Below are 26662 nucleotides of genomic sequence, written 5' to 3'. Positions count from 1 at the left end.
GTGGTCTCCTCCTTTGCCTCCCCGCACTGCAAAACTTGACCCTGGCTCCAAAGAACCTTGAAGATTCTGGAAAATGCCAAGATTAGGGGCAGCTCTCTCCACCAGGAAAAGGAAATGGGGGAAGATGAGGGCCAAGCTCCCTGGGGCCCTGCCAGGATGAGGGAAGGATGGACCCATTCCTAATGGAAATGTGATACTTTACTTACAGTGTTTTTATTTTTATTTTTTTATTTTTTTGGTTTTCCAAGACAGGGTTTCTCTGTATAGCCCTGGCTGTCCTGGAACTCACTTTGTAGACCAGGCTGGCCTCGAACTCAGAAATCTGCCTGCCTCTGCCTCCCGAGTGCTGGGATTAAAGGCGTGTGCTACCACACCCGGCCAGTGTTTTTTTTTTTAAAGATTTATTTATTTTTATTATATGTAAGTACACTGTAGCTGTCTTCAGACACTCCAGAAGAGGGCATCAGATCTCCTTACGGATGGTTGTGAGCCACCATGTGGTTGCTGGGATTTGAACTTTGGACCTTCGGAAGAGCAGTCGGGTGCTCTTACCCACTGAGCAATCTCACCAGCCCCCGGCCAGTGTTTTTAAAGAACAATTAATTTATAATATGTAGCCCAGGCTGGCCCAGAACTTCTTGTCCATGTAATATATTTCTTTTGTTTTTTTTGGTTGGTTGGTTTTTGGTTTTGTTTCTCTTTTGTTTTGTTTTTTTTTTTTTTTTTAAAGATTTATTTATTGATTACATGTAAGTACACTGTAGCTGTCTTCAGACACTCCAGAAGAGGGAGTCAGATCTTGTTACGGATGGTTGTGAGCCACCATGTGGTTGCTGGGATTTGAACTCCGAACCTTTGGAAGAGCAGTCGGGTGCTCTTACCCACTGAGCCATCTCACCAGCCCTTGTTTTGTTTTTCAAGACAGGGTATAGCCCTGGCTGTCCTGGAACTCACTCTGTAGATCAGGCTGGCCTCAAACTCAGAAATCTGCCTGCCTCTGCCTCCCAAGTGCTGGTACTAAAGGCGTGCGCCATCACTGCCTGGTGACGTATTTCTTAAATGAATGAGAAAACCCAAAAGGATAGAAAGCACATATTCACATAAAAAATTGCATGTGGATGTCCCTAGAAGCCTTGCTCACCGCAGCTAAAACGTGGGCAGAACATAAGTAATTAGCCATCTATGGATGCACAGGAAAGTGCCAGGTCTCCTTGCAAAAGTACCCTGCCCACCATTCACTATCAAAGGGATAAAATGAGATCTGCGCTCTGGATGAGTGAACTTCGGGCCTCCATGACTGCCAGAGGCGGGACTAGAGACCTGCACAGGAACGGGCTGCTCAGCAGAACAGTTTCTTTGGGATGATGAAAGTGTTTTAAATTGATCAGTTGGTGTGCTGCATGCTGGGATATGCTTATGGCTGCTAACAGCTGCTACCTTTCAAAAGGCAAGAGGGTGGCTGCCTGGGTTGCACAGAGTGGAAGAGAGAGAGCTGATTCCTGCAGTTGTTCCCCGACCTCCACACCCAAGCTGTCACACATACACACGCGCGCGCGAACACACACACACACACACACACACACACACACACTCAAAAAGATTAAAAAATATATAAATGCTTTCATTAGGTAATACTGACAAAAGTAATACTTGAGAAAAATTAAAATGGTGTATTTGGGGCTGGGGTTCTGGCTCTTGGTAGAGCCCTTGCCTCGAGTATACAAGGCCCTGGGTTTGACCCCAACAAGACTAAAAACTGGCTGTGGTACGGGTCTGTGATTCCAGCACTTGGGAGGTAGAGGTAGGAAAATCAGAAGTTCAAGGTCAGCCTGAACTACATAGTAAGACTGTCTTAAAAAAAACAATACATATGTGTGCATGCACACAGACACAGAGAGATACACACACACATACACACACACATAGATTAGATATACACACACATATAGATTAGATACACAGACACATATAAGACACAGAGACATACACAAACATAGATTAGTTATACATACACATATAGATTAGATACACAGATACACACAGACACACACACACACACACACACACGTCCTGGTTGAGATCACACAATGATAGGATGCAATACATTATAACCCAGTATCCTCAACACAGAAGTCTGAAGTGCTAAGACACAGGGTTCTCCCCCCCCCCCCGGGAAGTCTGATGTTGGGCTCGGACTGAGGGTGCAGTGACCCACTCCAGGAAATGTGACCTAATTCTGCCCTTGAGAACCGGCCCAGTGGCCCAGAGCTTCCTGCTGTCCCAGCGGCCCAAAGAAACAGGCTTTTAAAGTTCTCCTGCGCCAGGCTGAAAGCATCCTGGAGAGTGGGACCTGGCACCGCACCCAGAGGCCTCCTGGCTCCTGCTGCCTCTAGCCCTGCGCCCCTGGCCCCCCGCTCCACCTCCCCCACCCGCCCTTCTGCTCACTCCCAATTGCAGGCCATAGCTCCCGGTCCCGGTCCCTCTCGCCTGCCATGAGGCCTGCACTTGCAAGGCTGAAGTCCAAAGTTCAGTCCCTTCGCTAAGCGCACGGATAAATATGAACCTTGGAGAATTTCCCCAGCTCCAATGTAAACAGAGCAGGCAGGGGCCCTGATTCACTGGCCGCTGGGGCCAGGGTTGGGGGCTGGGGGTGCCCACAGAGCTTGACTAGTGGGATTTGGGGGGGCAGTGGGTGCAGCGAGCCCCGTCCGTTGACTGCCAGCCTGCGGGCAGGTAGACACCGGCCGTGGGTGGGGGAGGCGGCTAGCTCAGTGGCCTTGGGCCGCGTGGCCTGGTGGCAGCGGAGCCATGGTTTCTAAGCTGAGCCAGCTGCAGACGGAGCTCCTGGCTGCCCTGCTCGAGTCCGGCCTGAGCAAAGAGGCCCTGATCCAGGCCTTGGGGGAGCCAGGGCCCTACCTGATGGTTGGAGAGGGTCCCCTGGACAAGGGGGAGTCCTGCGGTGGGAGTCGAGGGGACCTGACCGAGTTGCCTAATGGCCTGGGGGAGACGCGTGGCTCCGAAGATGACACGGATGACGATGGGGAAGACTTCGCGCCACCCATTCTGAAAGAGCTGGAGAACCTCAGCCCAGAGGAGGCAGCCCACCAGAAAGCCGTGGTGGAGTCACTTCTTCAGTAAGGACCCCACCCTGTCCCCAGCACCCAGGAAGGAACTCATAGCTCCCCATTCTATGCTCCTGGCAAGCTTCACTTCCCGTCTAGGGGGCCTTAGGAGCTGTGGTCTTCAGGCTGATGGTCAAGGGCTTCTTGCCGAACCTACCCCTCTGTTTGGCCCTACATACCCCGTATCCATTGGGCCACCTGTTTGCAGTCCGGCCCTTAGGAAACAGGGACAGGCCTGAGGTCACTTTGAAACAGAGGACAAAGGAAAGCCAGCCCCAAGAAAATGGTTGGAGAACTAGCGGGTGGTAGAAATCCTTCCCCAGTGTGGTCGTTTGTGCTCCCACAAATTCCACCTTCTTGGCTCGGGGGGGGGGAGTCAGATCCCAGGTTTGGGGGCCCAAAAGCCCCTGAGGAGGTCGGGCTGATGTTGGGCTTTTAGGGGATTTCCTGATCCACCAGGGCCTTAAGCATCTGGCAGGGTACGCTTGGGTTTCTTACCTGGGGCAGATGGAGCTGAAGGTGGCAGTTTCCCTGCATGGCCAGGTGCTGCTTGCCCCTGACCCCAGTCTGGTCAGATAGCAGGGTTAGAGGCCTCCCCATACCAGACCCCCCTCTTCTGTTGTCTGGCTCCCCATCTTCTGGAATGCTGAGTGGGTCCCGATTTCAATGCCTCCCCTCTCTCTCTCCTCAGCAAAGCCGTTCTGGTTACTAATTACCCACGCACGCCATTATTTCTTTTGTTTTATAAATTTATAAATAGCAAAAGGCTCTGATAAGGCCTGTGATCATTAACTTGTCGGGACGGTGGCGGGGAGATGCCCATTTGGGGGTGGAGAACGAACAGGAACACCAAAGTGAGGGAAATGTAGCTTGGGGGCTGTGGGGAGTACTACCACCCCCAATTCTCCAAGCCTCCACAGTTTCCCTGAGATTATCGCCCGGCACGCTATTTTCTGTAGGGGTTTCCACTGTGCCTAAATCCCCATATAATAGAGATACACCCCCCCCCAGAAGGAAGTGGTTAATAAACACGCTTTACCAGTAGGGAAACTGAGGCTTAGACAGGGGAAGGCACTGTGAAGGAAGGGCCTGAGGGCTGGCTGAGGAGTTTGGGGACAGTCTCTCAAGACTATTCTGGAGGCAGCCTTTTTTCTGTCCAAGGTCCTGATTCTGACTTGGGGTGGGGGAGGGCTGGTGGATCCCGGCATTTCTGGAAGTGTCCGGAAGCCTCCCTGGGCCTTGGGCAAGGGGCAGAGGAGCAGTCAGGCCCCCTGACTTGGCAGAAAGTGGAGGGCAAAGGGCTGCCTCGCCGCAGGGGAGGGGCAAAGGGCCAAGTATTGCCAGAACCAGGGCACAAGAAACCTGGATAGGGTGGAGCTGGGCCTGACCTGTCCTGGGGCCCCAGGTGGGGCTAGGGGCTTAATATGAGGCTGAGGGGCCAGGGATGCCAAGGGTCTTCTTACCTGGCTAGATGGGACCTCTTGATCAGCAGCCCTCACGGTGGGGGCAGTGGGGGCTGGAGGGGAGCCTGGTCCAAAGCAGCTGGAACAGAGGTCAAAGTGCTCCCTGCAGGGGAACAGGCAGAATCCTGGAGGCAGAGGGGACAGGGGCAGTAAGGAGGATGAGATGGGAGAAGAGGGCTGGGGGAGTTGGGAGGGGAGAGGAACCAGGAAAAGAGAGGGTCTCACAGCAGCTGGGAGAAAGGGGCAGGGGAGAGAGGCTGAGCAGGGAGGAGGCTAGAGTGCTGTCCCTCCCAGGTTGCTTTTCTTTAATGCTAACAGCGAGCTATTTGCTTTCCATTTAAATTCGAGATGTTGCTATAAATTATCAACCAGCTCCTTGTTCCTGCAGAGTTTATAACTAACTACCTGGGTTACTTATTGTTCAGGTAACAAAGGGGACCTGAAAATGTCCCCAGGGACAAAAAGTGGGGCCTCTAGTTTCAGGACCAGGGGTGGGGGTGAGGGGGACCCTCTGGGGAGAGGGCTGGAGGACCCCCATGAGGGCCTGGCTAGTGGGGAAGTTGAGGCTGGAAGAGGTGGTGGGAAGGACTAACTCCCCACGGGAGCTGTTGATTCCAAGGTCTACCTTTTGGAGAGGGAGAGGTGGGTCTGGGGTCTCAGATCCCACCCCCACCCCTTTTGCATCACATGTGAGGGCACGGCAGACACCTCAGCTCTCCTCGAAGAGCTCCATCCTTTATCTAGCGTGTGACCTTGGGCAAGACCCTTTTCTCCCCCTGCACCAATGTCAGCAGGTAGAGTAAAGGCAAATTCTCTATTTTAGTTCTAGTTCTGTGCCCTCCCCTCCCCCCAGCTTCCCTAGTTTGCTCCATCCATTGCTCCTTATCCCCTCTTTTGAGCCCTGATGCTGGCTTTGCCGGTCCTGGATGCGCACACACTCTGGTTACTGCCCAGCGTTGCCTGCCCCAGTCTTCCTGCTCGGGACCCCCTTCTCACTTCCTCCTTGGTTCTTAGCTCCCTGGCCTCTGTCTCTGCATGAGGGTTGAACCCCAGTTCCCCTTTGCTGCTTCTGCCTGCTTTCTCTCGTTATTTTATCTGTCTCTGTGTTCATTCCTTGTCCCCTGGTGTGAAAACATCTTGAGGGAAAAGTGCAAGAACCTAAACTTCCCCTCGCGCACCTCCTACTCCTCCCTCTTACTCCTCCCTGGGGGAGTACTTGGGACCCAGAGTCCTATCCTGGATGCCCTTGCAGGACCTTCCTATCCAGCAACTGCTTAAACCCCAAACTTGCTGTTTCCTGATGCCCTCAGCCCCAGCCAAGTAGCCTCAGGGTTCTCCCAGCCAGGAACTCAGCAACTGGGTGGCAGGCAGGATGCTTCAGCGGACAGTGGCCTGCCTTGGTTCCCACACCAGCTTTGCAGCCAGTTAGGTGGGCACTGTCCCCGAGTCCCAGTTTCTTCTGCAGAATGGTGAAGACAGCACTCAGCCACGGGTTCAAAAGCATGGCACACAGCTAAGTAGGATCACATTTGAATGGTCCCATTTTACAGATGAGCAGAGGAAGGCTCAGTGAAGCAAAGGGACCTCCTTAAGTAGTAAGACCAGACTTGGATGTGTGTGATGGCTTCGTCTATGTCTGCACAGTGCTCTCGAGTTCCATGTTATCTTGGCATGTTTACTACCGCACCCCCAGACGTTCTTACTGCTCGGCTTGATGGGAAATTCTTTCACATGCCAGGCTTTGAAACTCACTGGGGCTTAAAGATGTACTGAATTCAGGTTTCCCTCTGGACAGTTTCTAAAACACACATACACATGCTCACATGCATAAACATATACACATGTATGCCCACACACACAGGGACAATCATATACATGCATACACACACAGACACACATTCATGCACACATGCACACAAGCACACACTGACACACAGGCACAAGCCTCCCCCACCCCCAGACACATAGGAACATGCACACACACATACAAAGGCAGGTACATACAAATAGACTTACACAGACACACATGTACGCACACTTGTGCACATACAGACACACAGGCACAGCACACACACATGCACACAGACACACAGGCAGGCATACACACCCACACACAGACAGGCACAAGCAGAAGCACATGCACACAGACACACATACACACACAGACAAGCAACCATACACGCACCACACAGGAACCACGCATGCACGCACGGCAGGGACTCAAGTATGCCAGACTAGCCTCAAACTCAATGTATCAAGGATGACTTTGAACTCCCAACCCTCCTGCACTTGCCGGTCAGGTGGTGAGTTATATATAGACCTGCACCACCATATCTGATTGCTTTGTTTTATGTTCTGATTTTTTGAAACAAGGTTTCTCTGTGTAGCCCTAGCTATCCTAGGACTCACTCTGTAGACCAGGCTGGCCTCAAACTCAAGAGGTCACCTGCCTCTGCCTCCCAGGTGATAGGATTATAGGTGTGCGCCACTAAGCCTGGTTTATGCCCAGTTCTATGTGATTCCGGGGCTGAATCCAGAACTTCATGCACGCTTACCAGCTGAGCTATATCCCCAGCCTGAGAAATAGGAAATATCTTTAATCTTCTTTTATAAATGAAGGATTTGGGGGACACAGATGTTAAGCACTTCAAAGAATGGAAGGCAGAGCTGGGACTTTTTTTCTCAGATCTAAGCCCGACCTCAGCCCCAACTAAGAATTCAGCTTCCTCTCTAGAGGAGTGACCGACCCTTCCGTCTACTCTCTTAGCACCATGGCTCTGGGTACCAGAGAACCAAAGGCCCAAAGCTGGGAACACCTGTTTGACTCCAGAATTGGGTAGGGCAATGGAGGGCATCTTCAGTCTTTCTGGGTTCTGCTGTGGGTCTGGGACACACAGGACCACAGCTTTGAGGATGGTGGCGGTGATGATGGTGGTGGTGGTGGTGGTGGTTCTGGCAATTTTATTTTTCATATACTTTTTAAGACTGCATGACCCTACAGCCCCAGCTCTCAAAGTGCTGATTATGGGCCTGTGCCACCATGCTTGGCTGTGTCTGGCACTTTATAACCACTCGTTGCGGTTATTTAAAAGAACTGTTTAAAAAGCAGACCTGATGGTGCTCACCTGTAATTCCAGCACTGGAGAGGCAGAGGCTGGCAGGATGTGTAAGCGTTCCGGGCCAGCCAAGGTTATACAGCGAGAGCACTCAAAGTTCCTATGAGTTTGAACACTGTGCTTCCGTTCAAATGCTTACCTTCTGTTTCTAGGCGTTTCCGGTGTTTGTGGATGGTGGTTACTGTTATTTTATTTGGCCTAGTGTAGCAGAAATAAAAAGAGACAGAGATGTGGTGGTGGGGGAGAGCACTTGAGATTAGGGAAGGAGAAAGGGAGAGAAGGGAGAGGGACAGGGGAGAGGGAGGGGAAGGGGAAAGGGAAAGGGGAAGACAGAGATAGTATGAATCAGAGACATCCAGGCAGAATGTAAGAAAAGGCTTCCCCTGCTGGCTCTTGTTCCTGCAATGAGAGCTAAGTGACCCATTCTTCCTCCAGAGGAGGGAGGGGAGTGGGGTGTGGGCTGCCCTTGCTAGAGAAGGGAGGCCATCAGATAAACATGTTTGCAGCCGCACAGGTTGGACTTTGTCCCTACTTCCCTCCTAGCTCTGACTGGCACCCAAGGAAGCAGGGGGGAGGGGGGAGGCTCCAAGCAGCCCCCAAACATAGTCAGGGGAGGGGAGAAGCAGCTGGGGTCCCTAGGGATGAGAAATATTCTCAAGCCCCAGTTACATCAACCTGGGACCAGGTTTCACCTTGCTGAAGCAGAGTTTTGTCGTAGGTGGAGCCAGGATCGAAATCAAGCATACTTCCTGGGTTGGAGAGTCAGGCAGCTCCCAGTGACCCCTAGGAGTAACATGTATCCTGTATTATTTGCTGTGCAAGTTTAGATTACTCGGTCCACCTTCCCATCTGGGAGACGTGGATAAAGAGGAAAAAGTCAGAGAGTCTAAGCCAGTGGCTCTCAACCCTGCTAACGTTGCTGCTACCTCATGAACCATAAAATATTGTTGCTACTTCATAAGTGTAATTTTGCTACCGTTACGAATTGTCATATAAATATCTGTGTTTTCTGATGGTCTTAGGCCACCCCTGTGAAAGGGTCCTTAACCCCACAAAGGGGTAACAGCCCACAAGTTGAGCACCCCTGGTAAGCTCTGAGTGTGAGAACAGCATTACTGAGGTGCAGAGTGAGGCGGAGCTGGCTCGAGGCAGGGGTGGGGTGGGGCTGTGAGGACAACTTCAGAGCACTGGTTTCAGTTTGTCCTTTGGTTTGAAATGTTAGATGCAGCCTGTCCTCTGTATGGCTGAGTTCCAAACCTGCCCAATTCAACCAGGTGGGGGCTGAAAATAACTTTTAAAATTGCTTCTCCAGTGAATGGCTACAGTTTTCTTTTTCTTGTCTCTACTTTGTAAACACTAAGTGAACCGGCCATTTGATAGCACTGCTGTTGTAAGCAGAGCTGATAAGAGCAGGATCTATCTGTACAGACTCTACTTAAGTCTTAGCCTACCCATTTTTAATTTTGGAGACAGAGTCCCACTGTACAGCCCAGATGGCGGGGGAGCTACTATATAGACCTGGCTGGCCACCTGCCTCTGTCTGGGATTAAAGGTGGCAATATCAGGCTTGGACAAAGATTTATTTATTTACTGTTTATGCATTTGTGTGTAAGCACGGCTGTATGAGTGACTGCCACATGCACACCGCTGCTGGCAAAGGCCTGAAGAGGGTGACAGATTCCTGGGAGCTGGATTTATCGGCATTTATGAGTGACAAGATATGGGGTTGGGATCCAAATTCTGGTCCTCATGAATGACCAGCAGGAGGTTTTGTTTGTTTGTTTGTTTGTTTGTTTTAAGATGTAACTTGTGCACATCTTTTAAAACTTTTGTTTATTTTTATTAGATTTTTTAAAATTTACATTTCAATGTCATCCCCTTTCCTGGTTTCCCCTCTGAAAACCCCCTATCCCATCATCCCTCCCCCTGCTCACTAACCCACCCACTTCTGCTTCCCTGCCCTGACATTCCCCTACACTGGGGCATCGAGCCTTCTCAGGTCCAAGTGCCTCTCCTTCCATTGATGACCGACTAGGCCATCCTCTGCTACATATGCAGCTGGAGCCATAGAGATCTTGGGGTGTGTGTGTGGGGGTACTGGTTGGTTCATCTTATTGTTCCTTCTATTGGGCTGCAAGCTCCATCAGCTCCTTTGGTTCTTTCTCTAGCTCCTCCATTGGGGACCTTGTGCTCAGTTCAGTGGTTGGCTGAGAGCATCCACCTCTTTATTTGTCTGGCAGTGGCAGAGCCTGGTTCTGTGTTTGTTTGTTTGTTTTTGTTTGTTTTTCTTTTGAGATAAGGTCTCACTATGTACCTCAGGCTAGCCCTGAATGCCACTGACTGAAGGTTAAGGTCACAAGAACATGCTGTGCCCAACTAGAATGTCATCTGTTTTATGTAAAGGCTTGAACACTTGTAGTTTTCATATCTACTGGGGTCCTGAAAACAGCTCTCCCAAAGACGCTGAGGAGTCACTGTGTCATATATAATGTTACATAATATTATAATATATCACATGCTTTTAAAAAACTTTCTGAAGCCGGGCGTGGTGGCGCACGCCTTTAATCCCAGCACTCGGGAGGCAGAGGCAGGTGGATTTCTGAGTTCGAGGCCAGCCTGGTCTACAGAGTGAGTTCCAGGACAGCCAGGGCTATACAGAGAAACCCTGTCTCGAAAAACCAAAAAAAAAAAAAAAAAAAAAAAAAAAAAAACTTTCTGACCTGTCTTCAGACATTTCATGGCTACCTGAGTGTGTGGGAAGTCTCTCTTCACACACATACCATGCACACATCACACACACACACACACACACACACACACACCACAAACATGTGCACACCACACATGCACAACCAGACACACACATAACAGAAAAATTATTTCCTTTATTACAAGGTCTCCTGTAGCTCAGGCTAGCCTTTGTATGTGGCCAGTGCTGGCCTTGAACCCCCAATCTCCCCACTCACACTGCCCACATGCTGGGATTACAGGTGTGAACCATCAAGCCAAGAATGTCTGCTGTTTGTTTTTGCTTTTTTCCATTGGAATATGGAACTCAGGCTAGTTTGACTTGGAGATTTTCCTGCCTCAGTTTTCCTAATGCCAGGGTCATAAGCGTGGGTCACCAGACCATAAGCGTGGGTCACTACAGCTGCCTTCTCTTTCCTCGCTTCTAAAGTCAAGCGAGCAGCAAGCAGCACAGCAGAAAGACCAACAGGCCTTCTATCGGGCTATACAGTGGGCTGCAAGGGCTGCTGGGCCAGCATCAGTGCCTTTGGGGCGGACTTTTTGTTTGCTACAGCAAGGAAGGAAGCAACCACTTTCTAAGGGTGCTGTTTGTCATGCGTGTAAAATCTCAAGCCTCCGGTTTTAGAAGCAGATTTTGGAGCCGGGGTGGGAGGGGGGGCACGGGCTTTCCAGCTTCATGGACTGAGGTATATTTACTGATACGGCTGGATCTGGAGAGGGCAGTGGTGGGGATGGAGGTGGGCGTGCTGGTTATATGGCTCTGCTAGCAAAAGAGTTTGAATTTGATCCCCAAGACCCACCAGCAAGGGGGATGGAGACAAGTGACTGCTATAAGTTGTCCTCTGATTGTCCCATGTGTGCTGTGGTGCCCATATCTCTCTGTGTGTCTCTGTGTCTCTCTGTTTCTCTGTGTCTCTCTATGTCTCTCTGTTTCTCTGTCTCTGTCTCTCTGTCTAGTCTCTCTGCCCCTCTGTCTCTGTCTCTGTCTCTCTCTCTCTCTCTCTCTCTGTCTCTCTCTCTCTGTCTCTCTCTCTCTCTCTGTCTCTCTCTCTCTCTCTGTGTCTCTCAAAAGAGAGGCTGTTCTTTGTGCAATAGTGCAGGCAGTCTGTAAACACACTCCCTCCTTCCCTTCAGGGAGACCAGCCATGAGGAGAGGATGGAGCTATGACTCTTGGGTGGTCTTCTGGGGCACCCTCCCTGCCCCCAGCGTGAGATTCTGGCTCCCAAGCCCCCATATTTGCAGCAAAGATGCCTCTGCATACCAAGCTCTAACCCCATGCTCCTGGGACTGAACTTCAACACCTCCCTCCAGCTGTCTGAGAGAGCAGACAGATGGCTGCCAAGGGCGCACTGCAGACTTTTAGGGATTTTAATTAACCCCATGTGATTTCTGCCTGGTGCAGCCACTCAGAGGTGGCTGCTCTGGGTGGAATTGGATTCTGCTGGGTTAGCCCTGTCACATAGCCCATGGGCAGGAGATACAAGTGACACAGGTTCTCTAAGCTTCAGTGGCTCTGATGGCAAAGTGGGACAGTCCATATTTCATAGCCTTTCTTTTTCTCAGGGGTTTTCCCCATCTGTGTATCTACCAACCTGTCTGTCTGTCTGTCCTTCATTGTCAACCTATTGACCCATCAATCCACCCATCCAGTTACCTATCCATTCATACTGCTAGCTAATTATTTATCTATTCATCTACACGTTCAACCTCCCATCCCTCCCCTCAGTGTCTACCCATCCATCTTAGTCAGGATCCTATTGCTGTGATGAAAAGCGTGACCAAAAGCAATCTGAGGAAGTAAGGTTCATTTCATTTTATGGTTGTGCTCCATCATGAAGGGAGGTCAGGGGAGAAGCCCAAGGCAGGAACCTGGAGGCAGAAATTGAAGCACGGGGCACAGAGGAACATAGTTTGCTTAGCCTGCTTTTTTTTTATATACCCCAGGGGTGGCCCCACCCACTATAGTCTGGTCCCTCTGACATCAACCATTAATTAAGAAAATGTCCCAAAATTTTGCTTACAGGCCAGTCTTGAAAGGGATTTTCTCAATTTGTGGTTCCCCTCTTCTCAGATAACTCTAGCTTGTGTTAAGTTGACCAAAAATAGCAAACAAACAGCCAAACAGGTCACCATCCATCCATCCATCCATCATCATCTATTCATCCATCCATTTATCCATCTCTCCATTCATCCATCCATCCATCCATCCATCCATCACCCACCCACCCACCCATCCATCCATCCACCACTCACCTACCTGTGTATCATCCACAGCATATTCTGTGTCAAGCTCACTTTGGGTTCTGGGAACCGCCATTAACTGTTGTTTAAAACTCACTTAGGAGGCCCGCGGGATGGCTCGGCAGGTAGAAGCCCTTACTGCAGAAGCCTAGTGGCTTGAGTTCAATCTGCCGGACCCATGTAAAGGTGCAAGGAGAACTGAGCTCCACACACATATTGTAGTGCATGCGCACATGTATGCACTTGCGTGGGTGTGCACATACATACTCATAAGTATATATGTAAGTGTATATGTATATATACATGCGCGTGCACGTGCACACACACACATATGCACGCGCACACACACATACTTCAAAAAGCATCATATAACACTTCCAGGTTCAGCAGAGAGAAGGAGGGTCCTCCCTACTTGGCTGGCACAACTTCTAGCAAGAATCTGTCCATGTATACATGTGTCCTACCCACAGAGGAAAGCCCTAGTCTCCAGAACCCCAGCCTCACCTAAGATGTCAGGAAGGGCCACTGAGCAGACCCTGTCTTTGCTCCCCGCTCCCCCAGGGAGGACCCATGGCGCGTAGCGAAGATGGTCAAGTCGTACCTGCAGCAGCACAACATCCCCCAGCGGGAGGTGGTGGACACCACGGGTCTCAACCAGTCCCACCTGTCACAGCACCTCAATAAGGGCACACCCATGAAGACACAGAAGCGGGCCGCTCTGTACACCTGGTACGTCCGCAAGCAGCGAGAGGTGGCTCAGCGTAAGTAACGACCCCAGCATGGGTCCTCCTCCCTTGCCAGGGGCTCAGAGTGGGGCGGCCCACAGCTCATAGGGTGGCAGTGTCACCCCCTTTTCCATCTCACAGACACGTGAGACTGAGGGGGGCCAGAAAGGCATCCTCAGACTTACTGTGCCTTTTGCACAAGGTGCCGAGGGAAGGGAACAGAATGGGTACACACACTGGGGTCCTCCCTCCAGGAATTCACTCTCTGCTGAATGGGAGAGAGATCACTATATAATGAAACATAGACTATACAGGATGTAAACAGGATGTAAACCTGGCACTAATTGGTATTAATTGAGCACCTACTGTGTGCTGGGCTCGGGGCTGAGTAAAACACTGAGCTGATGGTGGGAGGGAAAATAAACCCTTCTACCCCAGGGAGGCCGAAGTTGCAGGAAGCTTCACCGGGGACCATGACTATTATGTCTGCAGTGTCCTTACAGAGGTCTAAGGGAGGACGTTGCAATCAGGAGGAACAGCATGAGAAAAGCCTCAGAGGCTGGCGTTCAGTCAGACACCATTACTTAGAGCTTGATGGACTTCTGACTCCCCACCCTCACCCCCATACTTGGGAGAGAACACATGTGCCAGGGAGCTAAGTACCCAGTCCTCTTTTTTTTTTTTTTTTTTTTTTTTAAGATTTATTTATTTATTATATGTAAGTACACTGTAGCTGTCTTCAGACACTCCAGAAGAGGGCGCCAGATCTCGTTACGGATGGTTGTGAGCCACCATGTGGTTGCTGGGATTTGAACTCTGGACCTTCAGAAGAGCAGTCGGGTGCTCTTACCCACTGAGCCATCTCACCAGCCCCCCAGTCCTCTTTTTACTTTCTATGTTGTGATAGGGTCTCACCATGTAGCCCAGGCTGGCCTTGAACTTGTGATCTTGCTGGCTCAGCCTCCCACATGATGGGATGACAAATTTTCTCTGCTACTCCAACTTCCTCTTCCTCTGCATGGTTTGTAACAGTTGCTGTTGGCTGTTATTAGGAGGTATCTCGGATTGTTTAACTAGCCACTTTCTGACGGACTTTTAGGGTTTTTCCAGAAGGCTCTCATGACACTTTGTTGCAAAAACAAACAACAACAACAACAAAAACCAGGTCTGCATAGAGAAAGTTCCTAGAAGCCTGCACTGTCCATCTAGACTCTCTGCATATGTTAAGGTTGTGTAGTGCGGTCTTCTTGTGAGACTTAACAGTGACAGTGGGCTGTCTCTGACTCTCTTGCATACTCTTGGGACCCTTTTCCTCTCTAGCCCCTGATTTAAGATTAAAAAAAAAAAAAAAAGATCTGATTTACTATATGTGAGTACACTGTCATTGTCTTCAGACACACCAGAAGAGGGCATCAGATCCCATTACAGATGGTTGTGAGCCACCATGTGGTTGCTGGGATTTGAACTCAGGACCTTCAGAAGAGCAGTCAGTGCTCTTAACCTCTGAGCCATCTCTCCAGCCCTGATTTAAGAAGTTTTAAGAAGAAATATGTTGTGTCATGAACGTGAACAAGACAGGATGGCTCCAGGTGGCCTCTGGGACTTTAACTGACAGCCACACATTCATGGCTTTGGCTTTGTTTTCCCTCTGTCTTTCCTCTTTTCCTATTTTGTTTTGTTGTGGTTTGAATAGGCTAGCCCACATGTCACCCAGGCTAGCTTCCAATTCACTGGGCAGCCGACAATAACCTTGGACAGCTCCTCCTGGCTCCACTTCCCCAGTGCTGAGATCATAGGTGCATACCACTGTACCACCATGTTGGCTTGGTTCTGTTGTCTCTTCTGTGGACATCCTTTTCAGGGGGTTTCCTCCTAGGGGCGCTGATTGGTCCTAAGAGTCCTGTGCAGCCACCCAACCAGCTCAGCAACCTCAGAGGTGAAAGCAGCCTTCCAGTTTTCAGTTGAATGACTTATTTCAATAACAATTAAAAATTTTTTTAAAAGGCCTAACATACAAAAGTCCACAGGTCTTTTGTTGTTGGTAGTGAAGGTAGTGGGGTTTTTGTTGTTGCTGGGTTTTGTTTGTTTGTTTGTTTGTTTTGATTCAGGGTCTCACTATGTAGCCCTGGCTATCCTGGAATTCGTTCTGTAAATCAGGCAGGCCGGGAAGTCAATGAGATTCCCCTGCCTCTGTGTCCCAGCCATGAGCCACCATTGCTTTTTCTTTCTTCTTGAAACAAGGTCCCCCTGTAACCTCAGCTTATCTTGAACTTTCTATGCAGCATAGGATGGCTTCAAAGTTATAGTAATTCTCCTGCCTCAGCCTCCAGAGGGCTGGGATTTTAGTTCTGAGTGGCCACACTTGGCTCTCTCAACACATTTCACAAAGCTATCATAGCCACACAGCTTCCTAGTGGATGAAGAAGTGAGCAACTTCCTAGGGGCCCGTCCCTGGCAAGCGTAGTCACCCATCCCAATTTCCAACCACGGATGCTTCTGGCTAAGTTTTCACAATGGCACTATATGCAGTAGCTTCTTTTGCTCCATATTAGTTGTGTGAGATTCATCTGCGTGGTCCCTTGTCATTTCGCATGGGCCGAGTTCATTCCCTCGTGTGGAGGAGACAGTACTCTTCTTTAATGGATGTCTGGGTTGCTTCTGATCTCTTGATTCTGTGACCAGGACGGCTCAGAACACTTTTACTTGGGCTTTTAAGGAAAGGTGCATACTCGATCCTATTGGCTGTGGGATTACTGGGTGTTAGTGGCTCCAGCCCCAATGGCTGTGGGTTTGAACTTTAACCATCACAGTCTCAACATTCTAGATGTTTCTGAAATCTGTGTCAACACTTATTAATGCTGGTCTCTTCATTTTAGCCATGAGGTACCCACGTTGGCATTGTATTGTGGTTTTAACTTTAATTTTCTTGGTAACGCCTTACACTGATCTATTATTTCATTATCTTTAAGAAAGTACCTATTTTATTTAGGGCCAGTCATGGTAATGCACACCTTTAATCTTGGCACCAGGAGGCAGAGGCAGATCTCGGTGATTTCTAGACCAAACTGTAGGACAGACAGAATTACATAGAAAAGGGCTACTCTTTCAGAGGACTCGAGTTCAATTTCTAGTACTGACCTCATGTGTTTCAAAATCACCTCTAACACCTTTTTCAGGCCACTGTGGGCACCCACACACACACATCACACACAAACACACACACACATGAAAATGTATTAAAAATAAATAAGTGTTTCAGGTTTGGGGGCCAAACTATGGTCTCTGGTACTTCAAGTCCTGGCCGTGGCTCCTGCTCTCCTGTGACCAGTCTGAGTGTGGACAGAAACAAGATGGCCACCTCAGAGGCAGTGTGAGTGGGTGGGTGTGACTGGGCCAGGCTGCCTGCCTCTGCCTCTTGAATGCTGGTATTCATGGTACCAAGTCCCCTTTTAGCACGGGGTGGGGCTTAGCTTTGGATTGGACTAAGAATTCACAGCCGGGCGGTGGTGGCACACGCCTTTAATCCCAGCACTCGGGAGGCAGAGGCAGGCGGATTTCTGAGTTCGAGGCCAGCCTGGTCTACAAAGTGAGTTCCAGGACAGCCAGGGCTATACAGAGAAACCCTGTCTCGAAAAACCAAAAAAAAAAAAAAAAAAAAAAAAAAAAAAAGAATTCACGCATGCTAGGCAAGCCTGCTACCAGTCCTGAGATTGGATGATTTCAGGTTTTGCTGCCAACTTAACTGTTTTTAAGCACCTTGGGGAAGAGAGAGACTGGGGGTGGGGTGGGGTCGGGGTCACATGAGCCGACTAGCAGAGGAAGGAGCGGTCAATGGTTCACCACTCTCTGTCCCTACAGAATTCACCCACGCAGGGCAGGGCGGACTGATTGAAGAGCCCACAGGCGATGAGCTGCCAACCAAGAAGGGGCGGAGGAACCGATTCAAGTGGGGCCCAGCATCCCAGCAGATCCTGTTCCAGGCCTACGAGAGGCAAAAAAACCCCAGCAAGGAAGAGCGAGAGACCTTGGTGGAGGAATGTAATAGGTTAGCGTGGTCGCCCACCAGGGGGGAGGCTAAGCCGGGGAAGGGAAGGTGTCTTTGGGTTGGTCCTCAGGGGGCCTCAGCATCCTTGAGAGCTCTTGGTGTTGAACCCTCCACCCACCTGAGCAACATTTCCCGGGCCATCCATCTCATTTCATCTCCTCTACAGTCCTATGGCTACTTGTTCTCAGAGAGACTAAGTCATTTGCCCAAGGTCCCACAGCAGAGCTGGTATTGTAATCCAGCCCTAGGGTAGACCCCACATCTCAGTACTGTCTTCCCTCCTCTGAGTCTGACCTGGAGGCTCACGGGGCGCCATCTTTGCAGGGCGGAGTGCATCCAGAGGGGGGTGTCACCATCGCAGGCCCAGGGGCTAGGCTCCAACCTTGTCACGGAGGTGCGTGTCTACAACTGGTTTGCCAACCGGCGCAAGGAGGAAGCCTTTCGGCACAAGTTGGCCATGGACACGTATAACGGGCCTCCACCGGGGCCAGGCCCGGGCCCTGCGCTGCCTGCTCACAGTTCCCCCGGCCTGCCCACAACCACCCTCTCTCCCAGTAAGGTCCACGGTGAGTGCTGTGGGGTAGGGAACCTGGGATAGGAGGTGAAGAGGAGAAAGGGGGTGGATGTAAGAGTGGGAGGGGCTTCCACAGCTGCTGTAGCCACCGGAAAAATGCAATGCACTCCACTGCACCACTCCACCCTACCCACTCCACGGGCTCCACCCTGTCCACGCTCACCACTCCATCCCCCCCATACACCTCATTTTTTCTACTCCGGTTACACACACACACACACACACACTATTTCATCTCCTCCCCCTGTGCTCAGTTCACAGTTGTGCACTCTGCCCCACCTTACTTAGGTGGATACGTGCTGGCTCACACCACCCTGCCCACTCTGATGCCGCCTGTCCCTGTGCTGTGATCAACCCCCTCTATTCAACCTAACTCAGCTCCTGCTACTTCAGTGCAACGCAATCCCCTTTGGATCTACCCATTTGAACCATTTCAGTACAACTTAATTGCATTCAAATCATAGTTTTTAACCCAGCCAATTTCCATCCAAACCATTCCGTTTAACCAAACTAATTCCACGGAATCCAGTTCATTTTACATAGCGTAGCCCTTGGTGCCTGGGAATTGGGGCCGGGACTTCTTTTTTTTTTTTTTTTTTTTTTTGGTTTTTTGAGACAGGGTTTCTCTGTGTAGCCCTGGCTGTCCTGGAACTCACTCTGTAGACCAGGCTGGCCTGGAACTCAGAAATCCGCCTGCCTCTGCCTCCCGAGTGCTGGGATTAAAGGCGTGTGCCATCACGCCCCACCTGGGGCCTGGACTTCTTGTAGACAGGTATATAGTATTCACCTCTCATTGATGCACATAGATGATACCCAATACATCGTAATCCTGATGTGGACACTTACACTGTATTGGCTGGGGCCTGATGACAAGGAGAAAAACCTACATGTGTTCAGCACAGATGTGAAACCCCCCTCCCCCAAATATCCTGACCCACCGACTGATTGAATCTGAGGATGTGGGCTGGAGAGATGGCTCAGCGGTTAAGAGCACTGACTGCTCTTCCAGAGGTCCTGAGTTCAAATCCCAGCAACCACATGGTGGCTCACAACCATCTGTAACAAGACCTGATTTCCTTGTCTAAAGACAGCTACAGTGGGGGTTGGTGAGATGGCTCAGTGGGTAAGGGCACCCGACTGCTCTTCCGAAGGTCCAGAGTTCAAATCCCAGCAACCACATGGTGGCTCACAACCATCCATAATGAGATCTGGCGCCCTCTTCTGGAGTGTCTGAAGACAGCTACAGTGTACTTACATATAATAAATAAATAAATCTTAAAAAAAAAAAAGACAGCTACAGTGTACTTACATATAATAAATAAAATAAACCTTAAAAAAAATCTGAGGATGTGGTACCCTCGGATAAGAGGCCGACTGTAAGGCTCGGTTCGATTTGACTTTGTTCAGCTCAGCAAAAGCTCAGTCTAGTGCAACTCATTTCTGGTCCTATTTAAGGAGATTTAATTTAATTTGGCCAATCTCCGTCCATTCTGCTCAACTCATTTCATTTCTGTTTAGCTCTCTGAGCCCCGATTTGGCTCAGCCCCATTATTCTCTGAGTGTCTTCTGCACGGAGGGGGACATGCCAAATAGTGGGGGTGGGGTGGGACGACGACACAGCACCACGTATTAAAAGAGTTGGAAGCAGCTAGCATGGGAAGAAAGATGGAGTGCTGACCTGAGCAAACCAATAGGCTCTGGTGTGGTAAGGTCTGTGGGACTGGAAAGTGGGGTGCTGACATTGCTCCTCACTCTAGGTGTGCGGTACGGACAGTCTGCAACCAGTGAGGCAGCCGAGGTGCCCTCCAGCAGTGGAGGTCCCTTAGTCACAGTGTCTGCGGCCTTACACCAAGTATCACCCACAGGCCTGGAGCCCAGCAGCCTGCTGAGCACAGAGGCCAAGCTGGTGAGTGAGCAGCCCCCCCCCCCACATCCTGTGGGCAAACACCCCTGGCTTCACTCTCTGTGGCTGAGAGACAGGGTGAGGACACTCCAGCTCAACTTGGTTTACCCTCGCAGGTCTCAGCCACGGGGGGTCCCCTGCCTCCCGTCAGCACCCTGACAGCACTGCACAGCTTGGAGCAGACATCTCCGGGTCTCAACCAGCAGCCACAGAACCTTATCATGGCCTCGCTACCCGGGGTCATGACCATCGGGCCCGGGGAGCCCGCCTCCCTGGGACCCACGTTCACGAACACGGGCGCCTCCACCCTGGTTATCGGTAAGTGGGTGGTGTGAGTGGGGCTCCTGTGCCTTGGGTGGAATCTGGGATCTGGAGCGAGCTACTGGGACTCATGGGTCTATCCATATGGCATCCACTTTCTTTTTTTTTTTTTTTTTTTTTTGGTTTTTCGAGACAGGGTTTCTCTGTGTAGCCCTGGCTGTCCTGGCACTCACTTTGTAGACCAGGCTGGCCTCGAACTCAGAAATCCGCCTGCCTCTGCCTCCCGAGTGCTGGGATTAAAGGCGTGCACCACCACACCCGGCTGGCATCCACTTTCTGAGAGCCTGCAGCTAGGCACCCATGACGCCAGACAGTAACCAAACAAACCCACTAAGCATAGTGTGGAAATTTCCAGACATCAGTCTGAGACGATAGTGGAACTTTGCTCAGTGTGTAAGAAACAGGAAGATGCTAGAACATGGGAGCAGAGCCCTAAGGCCAGGGCTATGCTACTACTACGGAACCCCCAGTTCTCTAGGGTACCTAGCTTGACAACCTCGACAGACTGATTGCCTTTCCCACCCAGCCAGATGAGGAGCTAAAGTCCTGCAGAATGACTTTTCAAGGCCACTTAAACGTGTGCCAGCCTCCTCTCCTTCCTCTTCTAACCCTCGGGCTCTAAGGAGGGGTAGTGTCCCTCAGAGGCCCTGGGCTGGGTCTAAGGAGACCCTGTGCGCGAGGGTGGTGTGGTGTGCGGTGGGTGGGTGGGGCTCATCGGAGTCTTCCTGTCCTGCCCAGGTCTGGCCTCCACTCAGGCACAGAGCGTGCCTGTCATCAACAGTATGGGGAGCAGCCTGACCACGCTGCAGCCGGTCCAGTTTTCCCAACCACTGCATCCCTCCTATCAGCAGCCTCTCATGCCCCCCGTACAGAGCCACGTGGCCCAGAGCCCCTTCATGGCAACCATGGCCCAGCTGCAGAGCCCCCATGGTGAGCATCCCCCACCTTGGCCTGGGAGAGTCGGGCTACAGCTTGGCTGGTAGGCAAAAGACGCGGCAGGTAACAGGTGCTGCAGTCTGCTCGTGTATGGCACAGGTATCTATGGGCCACCAACCTGTTTGTGTGTGTGCGCATACGCACACGGTAGCTTGCGTGTGAACTTTTCACTGTGCGCGATGCTGCTGGCGTCCGGTCCTGGGGATAAAGTGCAGGCCACACAGCCTTTTCTCTGAAACCCCTGGGGCTGTGCGAACATCAGTTTATGACTTTGACACGTTAGGAAAACTGGCTTGTAGATAGATTATGGGGTACAGATTACTCCCAGTCCCCTTGGGCTTCACTGTCCACAGAACACTGTTATTTCTGCAGTAAAAGATGGACACACTACATGAAGTAAATTAAAGACTCATGTGGGGTGGGAGAGGGGTGGACAGCTCAGTCAGTGCTAAAGAACAGAGTTCCATCCTTTAGAACTCACGGGGGGGGGGGGGGGAGGCGGGAGGGGGAAGGGGAGGGAATGTTGGAGGGTGAGGAAAGGAAGGATATGGTGGTGTGTGCTTCTTGTAATACTAGAGCCAAGGAGACAAGACACAGACGGATGGCTCCTGCTAGCCAGTCTAGCCTACTTGGTGGGCTCCAGGCCGGCCAACTTTCTGGGGTTCTCATGCCTACACTTGTATATAGACAGACACATACAGGCACACGCACGCCCATGCTCGCGCGTGTGTATGTGCGTGCACGCAGCCTCGTGTATGTCAGATCTGCATAAGGCTGGCCACAGATGGGCTGTGGGACCAACCTTATGCAAAGGTTCAGACCTTTTGGACTTCAGCATGGCCGGAGGCTATGAACTTGTGGGTCAGCGTGAGGCTGATAGCATGGGTGTGTGTGTGTGTGTGTGTGTGTGTGTGTGTGTGTGCGCGCTCGCACGCTTTGCTTTTGGCTGAGTTCCTGGGACAGCATGCGGAGGCTATGTGCTTGGCAAGTGGCTAGGTCTCTTGGAGAGGCTAGCGATGAGACTCTGAGGCACGTGTTGGAGGTGCCCTGGAGATAGAGGTATTGCTGGCCTCTGCCCCGCTCACCGATGGAAGCCACCAGCCCTTCCCTCAGAGGCCTGCATTGTACAACAGCACCTGCCCCGCACACCACGCAGGCACTCGTGCTTGCGACCCTGCTCCCTCTGCATAGCGTCAGATACTGAGCGGAGGACTGGAGGACTGTGCTCAGTACAACAGCACCGCATGCATCTAATACAGCGGTATCCGTGTCTAGTGCCCTGCCTGGCAGTCGGGGGAAACAAACACAAAAAGACCGGTACACAAAATGAGCTGGAGTTGGTGCTGACCCTCCCCGCCCTGCCCCGTACCCCCCCGCCCCCCCCCCCCCCGCCATTCCCCATCCGGCTTAGCTGTGCAGGCCCTTGTAACGGGAAAGATGTGGGTCAAGATGTGAGTCGTCTTTCCCATCTGGATCCCCAAGTATTCGCCATTGGAGTGTTTATCGGGCTTCATGCCCACTTCCCATAGGGCACTCACCCCCGAGGCCTTCGGGGTAGGGCCCAGGGAGTCAGAGCTCTGTGTCTCCTCCCAGCCTTATACAGCCACAAGCCTGAGGTGGCCCAGTACACGCACACCAGCCTGCTCCCGCAGACCATGCTGATCACAGACACCAACCTCAGCACCCTTGCCAGCCTCACACCCACCAAGCAGGTAAGGCCCTGCCTCCTGAAGCCCCACCCCACAGGGGCTGCCCGCTGTGCACAAGGGCTCAGTGGGGGGCTTATTCTGGTTCCCTAGGTCTTCACCTCAGACACAGAGGCCTCCAGTGAGCCCGGGCTTCACGAGCCACCCTCTCCAGCCACCACCATCCACATCCCCAGCCAGGACCCGTCGAACATCCAGCACCTGCAGCCTGCCCACCGCCTCAGCAACAGTCCCACAGGTGAGCGGTCTCCCAGAAGTATGTAGGTGGTCGGGGGCCGATGGCCCATTGTGTGTGGTGCCTGCGGAACGCCAAGCAGTAGTTTGGGATCTGTGTGTGCGCACGTCCATGCATGCATATATTATGCATGTGAGTGTACAGGTGTTCTACACACACATGCAGAGGCCAGAGGAGGTTGTTTTGTGTTTTTTCCTGTTTGCTTGGTTTTTTGTTTTGTTTTTTGGAGACAGGGTTTCTCTGTGTAGCCCTGGTTGTCCTGGAACGCACTCTGTACACCAGGCTGGCCTCGAACTCAGAAATCTGCCTGCCTCTGCCTCCCAAGTGCTGGGTTCAATGGTGTGTGCCACCACTGCCCGGCCTCTGTAGCTCTGACTTATTCCCTTGAGTCAGGGCTCCTCACTGAACTGGAAGCACACCCTTTTGTCTGGGCTGACTGGCCAGTGAGCTCCGGGGATCTGTTTCTAGTCCTCGGCACTGGAGTCACAGGCATGCACAGACATAGATAGGCTGGCTGTTTACCTGAGGTGCTGGGGAATTCAAACTCAGTTCCTTGTGCCTGTATGGCAAGCACTCTTTTTGAAAATGTAAACTAACTTTAATTGTATGTTTTGTGTGGGTGGGCATGTGTGCAATGCGGCGTGTGTGGGGAGCAGAGGCCATCCGATTTTCAAGAGTTGGTTCTTGTTGGTTCTCTCCTTCGAGGCTATGAGGCTTGGTGGCTTGCACCTTCCTCCTCAGTGCTCAGGGCTTGACATTAGCTGCCAGCATTAAAAACAGCTTGCTCAGCTCTCGGGCCTCATCTGGGAAACTGGAAGGTCACAGTGGGTGTGCACCCCTCAGTCCCTGTCCAACTCCACCTGCTCAGTTTACAGCCTACAATGTCATGGGGTGAGGCTCTGGGGTGGCCCCTATGCCCACTTCTGTGACTTCAGGAGAGCTGCTATCCCTTGGAGCCTCAGATCCCCCAACTGGCCCTTGGAGCTGTAATGGCAGTTCCTGGGGACACTTACTGTCTCATTGGACAGATGGGCAAATGTAGCGTCAAGGTGAGAGACTTGTCCCATCTCCCACAGCTATGTGGTGGCAAAGACAGGTGGGCTCATGTCTCTGTCACTTCACCAGTTTGGAACTCTCAAAGAGACACAGCGCCAATGGCACTGTGTGGGGGACATTTATCTGGTGGCACAGCTGTAGGGAGTGCACATTTGTCACTTGTCTACAGACCAGCAGTAGGCTGGGACACAAGCAGGGGGACAATCTATGGTCTTAATGACAGATTTCTCCACCTGAGGGTGGAGGGTGGATGGGTTGCTGGAATCTGTTGATCCACAATGTTTGGTTTGGTTTGGTTTTTTGAGACAGGGTTTCTCTGTGTAGTCCTGGCTGTCCTGTAATGCACTCTGTAGACCAGGCTGGCCTCAAACTCTAGTCTCGATACACTTTAAAGTTTCTGATTAGATGTGCCCACCACACAGGGTCACATCTTTTACAGGAAGTCTTTTACTGGAAGCCAATTCACTGTTAACCACATCTGCAAAATACCTCCTGAGGGACAGTATGCAAGCATGAGGCACTGGGTTTAATTCCCTGGAATGTTAGTGTTTGACACCACCCAGCAGAGCAGGCTTCTGGGAGCCTCCCTGTGGGCCCTGAGAGTGGATGGGTTGCTGGAATCTATTGATTCAGAATGTTTGGTTTGGTTTTTCAAGACAGGGTTTCTTTCTCTGTGTAGCCCTGGCTGTCCTGGAACAGACTCTGGCTGGCCTCAAGCTCAGAAATCCACCTGCCTCTGCCTCCCAAGTGCTGGGATCAAAGGCGTGCACCACCATGCCCGACTGTTGATTCAGAATATGAGGCTCTGCTTTTTCTCCCTGGAGCATCACTAAGAGATGGGCAGGTGGGGTAGGGGTCGGAGGGACTTGGCCGACAGCTAGTAACCCCATTTGCTTCTGCAGTGTCCTCCAGCAGCCTGGTGTTGTATCAGAGTTCTGACTCCAACGGGCACAGCCACCTGCTGCCATCCAACCATGGTGTCATCGAGACTTTTATCTCCACCCAGATGGCCTCCTCTTCCCAGTAACCATGGTGACTGCCTCCCAGGAGCTGGGTCCCCAGGGCCTGCACTGGCCTGCATAGGGGGTGAGGAGAGCTGCAGCCACACTGCCCGGAGGATATCTGAGCCTGCCATGTCACCTGACACAGGCTGCTGGCCTTCCCAGAAGTCTACGCATTCATTGACACTGCTGCTCCTCCATCATCAGGAATGGATGGCTCTGAGGTGTCTCAGCCTGAGAAGCAAGCCTCAAGGAGCCAGAGGACGGCCCAATCTGGGCAGTATTTTGGACCATCATCCCTGCTGTTTAGAATGGAAAATTTAATGCTTGGGACAGAAGTGGGGAAGCTTGTGGTGCCTGCATCCCTGAGTCAGAGCCTGCAGGCCCTCAAGGATCTGTGCTGAGCTCTGAGGCCCTAGATCAACACAGCTGCCTGCTGCCTCCTGTGCCTCCCCAGGCCATTCCACCCTGCACCAGAGACCCACGTGCCAGTTTTGAGGATTACCCTCCCCACCTTCCTACCCAGCTGTTCTGCTAGGCTCGGGAGCTGAGGGGAAGCCACCCGGGGCTCTCCTAGGCTTTCCCCTACCAAGCCATCCCTTTTCCCAGCCCCAGGACCGCACTTGCAAGCCATCTGTTCCCTTGGATGTGTCTTCTGATGCCAACCTGGCATCTTGCCTCCACTAGAAAGGCCATTTCAGGGCTCGGGTTGTCACCCCTGTTCCTTAGGACCTGCAACTCATGCCAAGACCACACCCTGGACAATCTGCTCCTCTGCCTGTAGGGCCCTGACAACTTCCTTCCTGCTGTGAGGGAGACCTGCAGAACTCAGAAGTCAAGACCTGGGCAGTGTCTAGTGGAGAGGGTACCAAGACCAGCAAAGAGAAGCCACCTAAGTGGCCTGGGGGCTGGCAGCCATTCTGAGAAATCCTGGGTCCCGAGCAGCCCAGAGAAATACAGCACACATGACTCTGTCTCCTCGGGCCTACTGCAGGGAACCTGGCCTTCAGCCGGCTCCTTTGTTATCCTGGACTGTAGCCTACGGCTGACCATAAGTGAGCCTGTATGTTTATTTAACTTTTAGTAAAGTCAGTAAAAAGCGCGTGGAAGCTTCCTGACTGTCCATCAGTGGTCAGGAGGGAAGGCAGAGCAAAGCCCCGCACATGTTTACACATCTTTTTGTTTAACTGGAAATGAGGTGACTCTGCCTGAATCTGCGTGTCCTTGTTATTGCAAGAAACCCACCTGGTAGTCTAAGTGTGCTACCATTCCCTGGAGTCCTGAAGCTGGGGGGACGGAGGGTATCTGGGGGTGTGGGTGGATGGAGCCACATGTGGTTTTTATATAAGATGCCCCCTTAACATTCGGCACAGAGGAGGTGGCTCAGTGGCCCGATATCTGCATGGTAAGTGGGATGTCCCGGTTTGATTCCTCAGCACTGATGGCTCATTGGTGTAACTGCACAGGAG

The 26662-nt window shown here is 51.6% G+C and overlaps 1 protein-coding gene and 1 long non-coding RNA gene across 4 annotated transcripts; one reads left to right on the top strand and one right to left on the bottom strand.

Moving 5' to 3' along the window:
* Positions 1-654: 654 nt before the first annotated feature.
* Positions 655-4903, bottom strand: LOC115031110 (uncharacterized). The gene is made up of 2 exons (XR_003836706.2): positions 4811-4903; positions 655-4710 (listed from the first exon to the last, which is right to left on the bottom strand). It is a non-coding gene; the product is annotated as an uncharacterized LOC115031110 (long non-coding RNA).
* Hnf1a (HNF1 homeobox A) lies at positions 2566-26295 on the top strand. 3 transcript variants are annotated; one of them, XM_029477422.2, is made up of 10 exons: positions 2566-3134; positions 13253-13452; positions 17275-17461; positions 17786-18027; positions 19901-19941; positions 20055-20256; positions 20998-21189; positions 22789-22907; positions 22995-23139; positions 25095-26295. In XM_029477422.2, the coding sequence occupies exons 1-10, from the start codon at positions 2809-2811 to the stop codon at positions 25217-25219; spliced, it is 1779 nt and encodes a 592-aa protein (XP_029333282.1). In that variant the 5' UTR covers positions 2566-2808; the 3' UTR covers positions 25220-26295. The 3 variants fall into 3 exon arrangements, with proteins under 3 accessions (XP_029333282.1, XP_021017330.1, XP_021017332.1); XM_021161671.3 differs by having other exon boundaries at positions 2567-3134; positions 19793-19941; XM_021161673.3 differs by lacking the exon at positions 2566-3134 and adding an exon at positions 8907-8975 and having other exon boundaries at positions 19793-19941.
* The last annotated feature ends 367 nt before the right edge of the window (positions 26296-26662 follow it).

Source organism: Mus caroli, unplaced genomic scaffold (genome assembly GCF_978045245.1).
Source record: "Mus caroli unplaced genomic scaffold, Mus_caroli_1 scaffold_4, whole genome shotgun sequence".
Taxonomy (NCBI): Eukaryota; Metazoa; Chordata; class Mammalia; order Rodentia; family Muridae; genus Mus; species Mus caroli.
Note: the sequence above shows the minus strand (reverse complement) of the source record. Positions and strands in the feature narration are given on the sequence as shown.

Coding starts and splice junctions, on each gene's coding strand:
- Hnf1a (XM_021161671.3), top strand. CDS start 2,809: ATGGTTTCTAAGCTGAGCCAGCTGCAGACGGAGCTCCTGGCTGCCCTG. Junction 22,908..22,994: donor GCCTCACACCCACCAAGCAG/GTAAGGCCCTGC, acceptor CTGGTTCCCTAG/GTCTTCACCTCAGACACAGA. Junction 23,140..25,094: donor CCTCAGCAACAGTCCCACAG/GTGAGCGGTCTC, acceptor TTGCTTCTGCAG/TGTCCTCCAGCAGCCTGGTG.